Raw genomic sequence first — 12,231 nt, 5'->3', positions numbered from 1 at the left:
AAGGTTTTCCCAGTGTTCTTTGTTGGTTGGATATTTATCAGAATCCAAATACTTCATTAACCCCAGAGGGAAATTCCATCGGCAACATCAACAAAATCAGAAATCAGAAATCAACATTATGCACATAGAAATATAAAAGGAATAATATAAAGACAAACAGCACCGATTGTACAGAGGAATTCGTTTGGAAGCACAACAAACAAGGAGGAGACGTATGCTTACCAAAATTTGGCAAATCTACACAAGCAAGAAAAAAGCAAAGATGAATAAACAGGACATGGAATATAATTAATTGATGTGCATTTAATTAAAAAGGAAAAATGTGCAAAATACAAGTATTACCTATCTGGAAGACTTCTTTCATTTTCTGTTGGTGAAGAGCAGAAGAGGAGAAGATAAGATGGCATCATGAGTGAAGAGATCAGACTCGACTTTCACAGGATTACAAACGCAACCAGAAAAACGCTCAGAGAGCGCAGACCTCCGCCAAGCAGCTCATTCCATTCCCCTTGTAATTGGATTTACACCGTCCACATGGTGATCTGGATCATCATCGAAAGGTTCTAAATTGTTCTTGGTAACCAACCATGACAAGTAAAAGGGAATTGGAGTTGATGCGTATTTTTAACTGATTTTTTAATCCATAAATGGGTTTTAATGTTTATTTTTGAAATTCATGACCTCATTCTGGATCCAGAAGACGTTTTGCATGATTGTTCATATCGGACTTGAATGCATATTTTACAAGATACGATCTTTTTAATGAGCCTCCATTATAAATGGAAAAATCCAGATTTTCTTTTTTGTAAATCCAAACGGGAATCCGGATCGCTCTAAAAATATAAAGGGATCTGAGTTAGAACAAGACCCGTCCAGCAGTTTTTCTGTAAACCAGACAGACAAATGGCATCAAAGACATGACCCCCATGGCAGGGGCAATAAATACTTCAGTTCATCGGTCCAGGTTTTCCAGCGGATAATAAAATGCTTTATACAAGCCACACAAACAGCTTAAGTCAAACGCTAGATTTATGTCAGGGAAATTCTTCCTTGCTCAATGTTGAGTTGCTCATTCCCTGGAGGATTGCAGACTCGGACCTCTACACGCAGCACGGCGGGACGACTAGGACAGGATGCCTTTATCACTGCCGACAATCTGACCTGCCCCTCTGACCCCCCCATATAACCTCTAAACAACCCCAGAGTCCAGGTTTACGAGCAAACATCTCATCACTTAAAGAACCGTTTCCCCCACATTAATTACATGGATAGATCCCATGCCCCGGCTAAACGGTTCTTGGAGGACCGTCTGCTGAGGAGTCTCAGATTCAGCCTCGTAGCGTTAAGCGTGACCTCATAACAGATCCTATAGCAACTGTTTTGGTGGAGCCGCTCCATTTCTGCCCATTTCAGATTAATCCAGGTTCAATGCCCACCTCCAGATGAGTCGATGACTTGATGTGTTTCTTGAATTGACTTACGCTGCCATTTCTGGTAAGGCACACCTACGATAAAAGAAGAAAAGGTACATTAGCAATGCAGAATAAAAAGACATTTGTTTGAATAAGACAAATGTCGTTTCGGGTAACATTCCAAATTTATTTTACAACAATAAAAAGATTTACATTGGCTACGCCCCTTGCACTCTGTAGCCTAGCCCGTTTCAGCATCCCGTTAAACGTCTGGTTTTCTCCCATTCCTTAGCTCAGAATTTAAAGCGGGGTTTTGAGGATAGCTTATCGCTTAGCCGACCCTCTGCAGTTCTCTTTTGACCCCTGACATGCAACACCTGTGCCCCTGTGGTTTTCTTTGTCATTCCATTCCTTGTCTAAAAGCTACACATTGTAAATTGTTGGCGAGCAGAAAGACAGGAAGTGTGATTTTGCAGCTCGAGGCGTACAATGGCGCAAGAGCGCAGGCCTCTATTAAGGAGAATGAAACATGGATGGATAGATAGTTGCAGGATGTTTGATGATTTTGGATCAAGTGATCCGGCCTTGCTGCCTTTTTGTTGGATTTATTCTGTATGTAATCGCACTGTCATTATAAAGATATTATTTCACTCATATTAGCATCATTATTTTAAAATCATAACCATGCGTGTCTAAATATATATGCTCTGCAAGAATTGCGGAAGTGTGCAAACTCCAAGTTGATGTCTGATCCACAGATCAACGGAAACAAGACCGCAAGGGCTTTTTTGAAATGCTCCTCTCAGACAGGATGCTTGACTTTATTTGTACTGTAATACATGCTACTGTGTGACTGCACTTGTACTCTAACATTCTATCTGATAAATATATTCATTCATTCAAACGGTCGCTCTGACCGGCACTCACTTCCACCAGAAAGGGAGTTGGGGCTACATGAGGAAAAAGCTGATGTTACCCGTATATGTTATTGACATGAATGATGTGTGTGTTTTTTCCATTCTGCCTTTTCTTTGTTACCATATGTGCCCCCCCCCGGGGAGGCAGAACCATTGTAACTAGGGCCCTCTGAATCTAATAGAAAGCGAGGCGACTGGCTGAGGAACCCGGAGATGAGATTGTAACCGGGATCTCGTCTGTCCCCTCGTGAGTAACAAGCCATTCATCTGTCTGTTCTCTCCCGTGTAGGTTCTGTGTATCAACTTTGAACCCATCACTCTTCCCCGTAGTCTCGTGCTCTCTCTCCCTCTGTTTGTCCTTTCGCCTTTCAGTCTGCAGGTCCTTCTGTCTGTGGCGCTGCAGAACCTGCACCTGTGGCCTTCAACACTGATGTCCACATCGCTAGCATTAGCATTTATAGCTTTATCTAGCAGCTCTTTAGCCGGTATCTTGTTCAGCAGCCTGTTACGCTTTGTTTTTGTCTGCTCCTGCTCCCCATCACTTCTCTGTCCACCTGCTTGTTTTTGACTCTCCTCCTACTTGTCTCTCTCTCTCCCTCCCTCCTTCTCAACCCACCCGGTCCAGACAGACGGCCGTCTACTACGAGTCTTAGGTTCTGTCCAAGGTTTCCGCCCGTTACCGCCGCCGTCTCCAAAGTTCTTGCTCTCGTGTTGGGTTTTCTCTTTCTCTTCTAGTCCTGTAAAGTGCCTTGAGACGACTTTCTGTTGTGATCTGGCGCTATAGAAATAACATTGAAGTGAAGTGTTGGACGTGTCCCAGAAATGGTAAATGGACTTATTTAGCACTTTCTACACCTTCGTCCAAAGCACTTTACGATTAAGCCTCACATTCACACTCCAGTAGGAGACTGCAAGTCTCTGGCCAGGCCCACTGGGAGCAATTTGGGGTTCAGGGTCTTGCCCAAGAACACTCTGACATGTGGACAGACAGACCCGGGATTCAAACTGCCGACCCATCAGTCAGTCACTGGACGTCCCGCGCTATCAACTGAGCCACAGCCGCCCACACAGAAAGACATTATTTTCCCCAAGGGTCATAGATAAATTAAACTTGGATTACTACTACTACTACTACTGTCCTTTCTTCTTGTCCCGTGAGGGGTCCCCACAGTAAAATCAACGGTCTCCACTTCACCCTGTCCTTTGCATCGTCCTCCCCATCACCAGCCACTCTCATGTCCTCCCTCACTACGTCCATGTCTCTTTTCCTGGGTCGACCTCCAGCCCCGTTTCCTGGCAGCTCCATGCTTCTACCGATAAAGTCCCCGTCTCTCCTCTGGACGTGTCCAAGCCATCAAAGTCTGTCCTCTAAACTTGGATCGCACAGTCATATTATGGGTTTTCGTTGAGATTTTAACATTTCACTGAGATCGACACCACCTCAGCAAAACTCAACGCCCATGACAAAACCAACGTCCAGAAAAACTGCAAAGAATAATAAAAAAAAAAACTGAAATAAAGAAATTCAACACATCCTACATTGTAATAAGACACCCTTTATCCAAGATGCTCATGGACAGGATGCACTTGTACAATCACAACTTTTTTTTGCCCTGCACAGACAAACTGCAGAATTCATTCCTGACTTCATAGTTCATACAAATAATATTTTGTCAAACCGGCGTTTCGTATTGAGACTTTGATCCAGGTCCGTCTTTCTATAGTTCTTCATCTCAGCTGGATGAAGTCAGACTTTTCGTTTCGCTTTGGATCAGAGCTGCGGACGAGACGCCGGTTCATCGCGGCGCGCGCACGCACACACACACACACACACACACACACACACACATCAATCCACTGCGCTAACGTGCCGCCTGCAAAACGCATTCATCCACGTGAGATGAGCAGAATACAAAGTACACAGAGAAGCAGACGAAGAAGAAGAAAAAGAAGAGGAAGAAGAAGAAGAAGAATGCGCCCGGAAAGCGAGACAGTGGACCTGGAACCGGGACAAGACTCCAAACGTGCCCGTCGTCTCTGCGCGGCACACGGACACGTTTTCACCCACCTGACAGCCTAAGAAGCCCGCCATGTTCAAACGTTACTGCCAGCAGAAATTAAAATTAAAATGCAATTAGATCTTCAGACAGGAGCTCCCTGTAAAGTTATTCAAAGTAAAAAAAAAAAAAAAAAACCCCCAGCTCATCTCATTTGAGGATCCAAACTAGTCCAGCGAAACGCGCTCTGCTGCTCCACGCAGCTCCTCTTGCGGGGTAGTGTGGCCAAGCTGTGGCGCATTAATAGTGATTGCCCTCTGACTCCGCCCCACGCTCCGTGGGTACGTGAATAGATGCCATATTACGGTACACGTGCATGTTCGTGCGCGTCCGTGGTGTGGGAAACGTGTAAAAAATCACAGGATGGAAAATAATCTCATTGTGTAGTCCTAATCTCATTGTGTAGTTCTAATCTCATTGTGTAGTCCTAATATCATTGTGTAGTTCTAATCTCATTGTGTAGTCCTAATCTCATTGTGTAGTCCTAATCTCATTGTGTAGTTCTAATCTCATTGTGTAGTCCTAATATCATTGTGTAGTTCTAATCTCATTGTGTAGTCCTAATATCATTGTGTAGTCCTAATCTCATTGTGTAGTTCTAATCTCATTGTGTAGTCCTAATATCATTGTGTAGTTCTAATCTCATTGTGTAGTCCTAATATCATTGTGTAGTTCTAATCTCATTGTGTAGTCCTAATATCATTGTGTAGTTCTAATCTCATTGTGTAGTCCTAATCTCATTGTGTAGTCCTAATATCATTGTGTAGTCCTAATATCATTGTGTAGTCCTAATATCATTGTGTAGTCCTAATATCATTGTGTAGTCCTAATATCATTGTGTAGTCCTATCATTGTGTAGCCACTATGCAAGGACAATAAAGGCTTTCTATTCTATGCTATTCTATTCTATTCTATTCTTTAACGGAGCAAGGGGGGGCTTAAAGTAAAAAAAAAACTTTAATAAAGGCTTAAAGGTCTGTTCACACACACACTTTTGTGTGTGCAGTATTTTGAGTGTTTTTATTCGTAGTAGGCACAATAAAATGTATTTCTAGAGATGAATTGTTTAAGATTCTTTGAAATACGAAGAATATACGCGTGACGTCACCACCCCGCGCGACGCATCCACGCGCGCGACGCAGGGAAGTAGTTTTTCAGAGCTGATCAGAAAGCCTCGGATACAAGTTGATCAATCGTTTCTTTGATTCATCGCTTCTCCCGGTAAGTCTTTATTTGTATTTATTTTTATTCGGTGGCTCGGTCGCGGGTTCGGTTTGGGGCTAATTTAAGTTTGAGTTTTTAAATTGTGTGGAAGCGGTTTATTTCCGGGGGCAGGCGGCTGTCGGGTCGGATACTTGCGGGACTTGCGGGACTTGCTTTTTGTTCTGTAAAAGGTTCTGTGTCTGTTTCGGCGTTAAAGAACGCGATGACGGATTTCCTCGTAACAAGAAGTCCACTTTTTGGTTTTGACCGTTTCGCACGAGCAGCGTCCTCCACGTGTGACGCGCCGGTTGAGTAAACGGTGTAATTAGTGAGCAGCGGAAGCCACAATCACCAAAATATGTTTTTAAATTAAAAGTTAGTTTCGTTAGATGCTGTTTTTACTTCATTAAACAACTCCGTAATCTCAATAAAGGCAGAAACGTCACCCGCCCGTGTCGGGTTGATACTGCAGCGCCATCTGGTGGTTGGTTTGATTTGGAGTGTGGTAGTTGAAGAACGTGTCGTTGAAACTCACCGAGGTACACATAATATTGTCTCCACTCCTAAGCAAATTTCTTTTTTCTTTTTGCATTTTGTTGCAAATTCTCTTTAGAATTCTAGGTTTGGTGATCAGATTGATTTAACACGTGCGACATGGAGAGTTCTTATGTTCTTGTGTTGATTTCTCATACTATGGAGAGAAACGTGTTTATTTCTATGCAATCAAACAAAAAATGGATTTGCAACCAAAAATAATGATGTTGATAGATAATCATGGTCTTGTTTGCAAATCTTTTTTTTTGGTTGCAAATCCATTTTTTGTTTCGTTGCATAAAAAGAAACAAATTTCTTTCCAGATCATAGAAGGCCGGAGCCGATTTGCAGAACATTTGTGAATAAAAATTCAAATAACGCAATTAAGAGCCACTAGCCTTGACTGACAAAATTCAAGATTGGGAAAAACTCTTATTTTCATTTTAAAAGGACCGTAGTAGCAAAAACACCATAATCTAAAGTTTAAAATGAGTACAAAAATAATAAATAAAGAGTGAGAACGAGGAAATTGTCTTTGTGACTTTTATTAAATGAGAACAAGCAACAACAAAAAGTTTCAAATTCTTAATGACTTGTTAAATGTTTGTAAAGATCGACTACAAATGCCGATTTGAGTCCAGTGGAAATCTCTAGTAAAAAATGGAATTTGCTGCTCAGGAAACGGTTGTGGTTTTTATAACTGAGTCTGCACAAGATCTCAACCGGATACCCAAAAGTCACATTTCCTCTTCTACCATTGGAGCAAAGATGTGATGAGGCACTAAGAGGTGACCTAGGGGACGAGAAGAAAGTACAGTAGTAGTAGATGTGAAACTGTGCATCTGAATAACGAGTCAAAAAAGGTAACGTTAAAACAAGCGAGTGCATAAAACAGCAAATGGATGTTACCTCCTTTAAACAGCTCCAGGTCTGACTGAAACTAGAGGAACTGCAGAGAAGGGGCAGCTGCACAAATATCAACACACAGACCTTCTGTTAACTGTTAACAGCAACACTTCAAGACTTTATCACTGGTCACCATCTTCTGATGTGACCCCCCCACCCCCCACCCCCCAGGTGCAGTGAATAGCCCCGCAATCCAGGCTGCTGTAAAAAAAAAAAAAAAATCCCTTCACCAAACTGCCACACACCTCCTGACTTACACAGATGTTTCACCCACACATGGCCTTCGCTTGTTTTTTTTCTTTTTTTTTTTTTTGCTTTATGGTCATCTTGATTAAAACTGAAATGACCTTGAAAATGTGTTCTCAAAACCGGTTCTATCTGGAAAAGGGGAGACGCTGTCTGTCCTGTTTAAATATCTCCCGAGGCGGAACACTTCAGGGCTCTTTGTCTATCTGATGGTGCCTCTGTTACTTCCTCTGGGCTCACTGCGTCCCTTTGACTGGTTGCAGGCGGGCGGTTCCCTAACGGCAGCATGCATCCGGTGGAGACGCAGAGAGGTACACCTGTGTCATGTCCTACCTTTTTTTTTTTTTTTTTAGATTGCAGCTTTTACGCCGTTTTCCTCCCCGCTACTTTACGCCGACTGATGCATTCTCTGTCTTTAAGGAATTTCCAGCTCAGGCCGGCTACTGGATTCCCTGAAGTTGTATCTAAACAACAAGAAGAGACTGCAACCCATTATTGGTCGGTAACGGACAATCCCACTCTTATGGTCCTGTGTGTGCTTTGAATGATTTTTGTCTCTTTGATGGGACGTTCAGGCCTGGGCTCCATCGTGGAATGCGTCCCGGCAGGCGCGCGCGGCGGAGAAGCCTTGTACTTGTGTGACGCGTGTGTGTGTCGGATTAATAGAACTGACATGAGGAACCACATCACGGGAAGCCTCCACAGATTCAACTACATCGTGAGTAAGCACCATGGGAGACGTTTTGCGGAAGCTGCTGCCTTTTTGGTTGGATTTTATCGAGAGGTTGTGGAGTTTGTTTTTTCTTGACAGAAAGCCTGGCACCCCAGTTTGTTGTCTGGGTGGACGGAGAATGCCGAGTTGTTCAAGCTGGCCCGTCCCCTGATGGAGAAAGCAAAGGCGCTCGAGGGTGAGGAGGGACCAGGACACATCCGGGTATGTTATGTTTTCACAAGTAGTTGCGACCGCTGGAGTCTTTCGGATGCGTGTATTCACACCTATTTGCACCTTCGCATTGAAGTTGTTAGAGGTTGAAGACGCCGTCTACCGGATGATGGCTGCCCGCAGTGAGAATGATGGTCAGTGACGACTCGCTTGTCGAGAACAGTCGATCTCGACCTCTGCTTTGTCTACTACGCCTTCAACCCAAATCCCCATCTTTCCCTTTATCTCTTTCTGCGGTTTGCGGCAGTATTTCTACTGTGTTTTTCTGAACTTATTTCTCTCTCTAACACTTCAGCAGTAACTCTGATAAACGTCGTAAGACATCAACTTGACAGCCAGTCGGAGGCGACACCCCCGCAGCGCGGGGACGGCCCCGACCAATCGCACAGGGTTGTTTTGTTAGGCTGCAGCGAAAAACGACAGTTGGAAAAATCCCGTTGGCGTTCGGGAGAGATGAGCACCCCGTCGTCTTTGATGCAGTCGGATGCGGCTCCTTCTGCATCGTCCGACGACGCCAACGGCTTTCTAGATGGCTGCAAAGGAACCGACTCTATTATTGGTGAGCCCACGTGGACAACAGCACCGCCATGTGGTAGAATCGTGTCAGCACAAGGATGATGGGGTTGGAAAAAAAATACACCTGAACATTTCTGGTGTCAATGCAATAAATACGGGACTGTGTAAATGTTCTTCGTTTAAAATAAAAACATATATATATATATAATACAACGAGTTAAAGAAGTGCAAATCCAAGTGTTAAAGCTGCTTTAACGTGTGAAACAGGGCTGTCCCGCGTGGTTGAGTGCAGAAGCGAAGCTGGCCAAAGCTACTGCTTCTTATGTCACTGCTGCCGAGTCCGAGCCAACAACGAGGACGTCGTCGATCACCTAACCGGCTCCGCTCATCTTGCTAACTATTTGGTGAGTTTGTTGTGCTTCGCCTTTTCTTGTGCATCCTGTGTAGATAACATACTAACCAAACACGTGAGCTGTGTGTAGATGGAAACTCATCCCGGGCAGAAATCGGCACTGATGGGAGACGTTGGCGACGACCGCCGGCTTCTGCGGTCGTTGGCTAGGAAAGCCTTGCGAGACGTGGGAAGCGGCGAGCAGAAGGTATCGTTTTGATATGTTTTGTTACAGAATTGCTCATGTTCTCTCCTCAAGTTTTTACCTCCGCTCATTAGTTTCTAAAAAAATATTCAAAGCTCTCATTTTTCCAGGTGGTGAATTTACCAGAATCACTCTGTATCCTAATGACTAGCAAAAGCTACCACTGGTGTAAGTACAGCTGCCCCATCCTCTGTCTTCTCTGCTTGGCCGTTAACCATTCGTCTCTTGACCCGCAAATCTCTACTATTTATAATATAAATATAATACTCCTCTGAAGTAATATATGACCATTTTTGGTTGTAGAGCTCGTAATCTCTGCGATAAGACATTGAAGGTAAAACTGGAGGTAAATTAAGCTCCCTAGGACAAAAATATAACAGTTTTTGGTTTGGTGTCGTGCAATTAGTTTAGCGGTTTTAATTTCATCATCGGCGAAAGAGAATTTCCCAGCGTGGTGAATATCGTGTGTCTCCTTTTTTGTTTCCTTTTTTTTGTGTTTGTTTTAGGCATAAAGATGCTTCGTAAACGACGGACACGTGGTGAGAACCGAGGGATGAAAATACCCGTCGTAGGTGTGTGTCTTTGGAGTAAGGCTTCCCTCTAAGGATGCAAAAAAACCATGTTTTTCTTTCAGTCATTCATTCAATGTTTAATCATTCTTCTTTATTTTCTGTACTTTTTCAAGCTCCGTGGAGCCAGTTAACACATTTTACTTTATATTTTCCTGAAGGGGCGAGTGTGAGGAAGACTTCAAATCGAGCCAGCCCTGTGAAATGCACTGTAGGGATGATGAGGACAAATAAAAAGAGGAGGAACAAGAATGCCACTGTATTCAAGGTAAGCCTTCCTCTTAGCAAAGGTGCCATTCTCCTGGAGAGGACGCCTTTCAGCAGGGACGACGACCCCGCCCCGCCCGCGTCCTCCCCTCCACCGGACTCTGATGTCACTCCCTCAGCTTTTGAGTCAAAGGACTGTGAAGCTCAGTCATTCAGTCGATTTGCAGCTGACAATGCAGATCAGACCTTCCAACTTCAGCACGGCCCGTGTGGCAACGGTGCAGACGGCGGCTGCTTCACGGGGCCGGACGGCGCCTTTGTCCGTCATCAAGACGCGAATGAGAACTACAACCAATCTGAATCCATCAGTGGGATGGAATACCCCTGGTCTGGGGGGAACGATTACAGCAGGCGGCACGATCCGCAAGGATCGAGTCAGAGCTTTGACAAAGGCTGGCAGCATGAGGATCCACAGACGCCGAACGAGTGGGTGTCGCCTGCTGTTTCCCACGCTCCGGACTGGCCGTCTTACCACGCCCCCTACGGCGCAGAGCCGTGGTGCAATTCACTCTCGCAAGTTGTCGTGAGAATGGCGATGCCCCAAGAAGAGTGGCCGATGGCCGGAAATGTTGCCCAGCGTCACAATCAACAGCCCCGATATGAGTACGTGACCCACGATCACGCAGGCCTTCCTGCAGGCAGTGTGAGCCATCAGGGTGCAAGTTGGTGCGACCTGCACCCTGAGCCGTTTGCCCACGGCGGCAACAGTTGGCCCAAGCCGGCGGAACAGTTTCTCCAGAGCGAGCCAAGCTCTTGGCAGACATACGTGGGTTTCGGCACCGGACCTGTTCAGGCAGCTTCACAAAGTTATGTGATGCAACCCACGGCTCTGCAAGCCATTCCAGGAGGCTCGGGGTACAATGATGGGCCTGTGATAACTCCTGGCCAGCATTTGATCCATGCTAATGTGATGTGGACCCCACAGACCCCTGCTGGTTTGTTGGGGTAAACGTCCCTGGTGTTGCCATTGAGTTAAATCACAATTACATCATCCAGGGTGGCGTTAACTGTGGTTGTTGTTGTTTTTTTTATTTGCTGTTAAGAAATATGGATTCTGAAATTTGATGCCTTCATAAACCTCGGAGGTCAGTATTCAGCTTTGTCTTTGCGTTTCAGTTCATCACTATTTGGACATATTTCTTGCGTATGTAACTTTTTTGTTGTTTCTGTTGCAATTTTAGTTTCATTTTCTGATGAAATTTTGAACCACTGAATTTAAATGGGCTCAGACTGATATTTTTCTGATGCACTTGGACACTAAGGTGTTGCAGGTGTAAATGCAGCTGGTGCATCATAAGGTGATCCGAGACAGGCAGTCATCTAGCTTTATTACAATATGATAATTTACTTGTATTTCTAAGTTTCATGTCCTTTGTTGTGGATGAGATAAATGCCAAATATTATTACAGGGTATCTAGTATTTTTTGGCCTAGATGTGAGATTTGTGTGCATTTTGTTGACTTCTATTTTTTTGGGGGGGGAGGGGGGCTGTTTCTGGTATCTGGTGTTTCTGGTTAAGAAAAAGATCAGATTTGATTATTTTAACACTTTCCATTATTTTTCTACTCTTAGAATGGTCTCTTTTTTTTTCTTGGTTAAAGTATTTTAAGTGACTGCAAGTCACTGTTAAACAATTGTGCCCATGAGCCAAATTTTGTCCAGTTTGAAAAGTAAATTTACCCTTGAGGCGTCTTGTTCACATCATACTGAGACTGGTTTTTAATTTTCACCATGCTGAACTACTGCATGAACACCTAAAACTCATTTTTCTTTGTGACCATTCTGCTGTGTGTTATTTACAAACTCTGTTTAAATAAATCCAAATGACATTTTTGAAATTGATTAAATGTGTGATGGTTCATTGTGTGTGTGTGTGTGTGTGTGTGTCGATTTTGAGCACAACTCGGTCTTTCTGTAAAACGAACAATGTTACCGGAAATGTCATGTCACAAAAAGTGATGCGTTAAGTGGTCCTGGAAATAAAAATAAAAATAACCAGCTAAATTGAATTCAAGTAATAAGAATAAGAAATTAATTTAGAGTTCGAAAGAATCTCATGAACATG

General features: G+C 43.9%; 1 protein-coding gene across 1 annotated transcript; it reads left to right on the top strand.

Annotated features, from left to right (window-relative positions):
* Nucleotides 1–7,948: 7,948 nt before the first annotated feature.
* Nucleotides 7,949–11,979, top strand: si:ch211-199g17.2 (uncharacterized). Its single transcript, XM_068747548.1, has 8 exons — nucleotides 7,949–7,993; nucleotides 8,087–8,209; nucleotides 8,295–8,352; nucleotides 9,002–9,138; nucleotides 9,238–9,333; nucleotides 9,441–9,498; nucleotides 9,837–9,902; nucleotides 10,061–11,979. The coding sequence occupies exons 1-8, from the start codon at nucleotides 7,949–7,951 to the stop codon at nucleotides 11,113–11,115; spliced, it is 1,638 nt and encodes a 545-aa protein (XP_068603649.1). The 3' UTR covers nucleotides 11,116–11,979.
* Nucleotides 11,980–12,231: the final 252 nt, after the last annotated feature.

The sequence above is a fragment of the Brachionichthys hirsutus genome, chromosome 13, assembly GCF_040956055.1.
Source record: "Brachionichthys hirsutus isolate HB-005 chromosome 13, CSIRO-AGI_Bhir_v1, whole genome shotgun sequence".
NCBI classification, from domain to species: domain Eukaryota; kingdom Metazoa; phylum Chordata; class Actinopteri; order Lophiiformes; family Brachionichthyidae; genus Brachionichthys; species Brachionichthys hirsutus.
The sequence above is the reverse complement of the archived record's forward strand: the minus strand, read 5'-3'. Positions and strand labels throughout refer to the sequence as shown.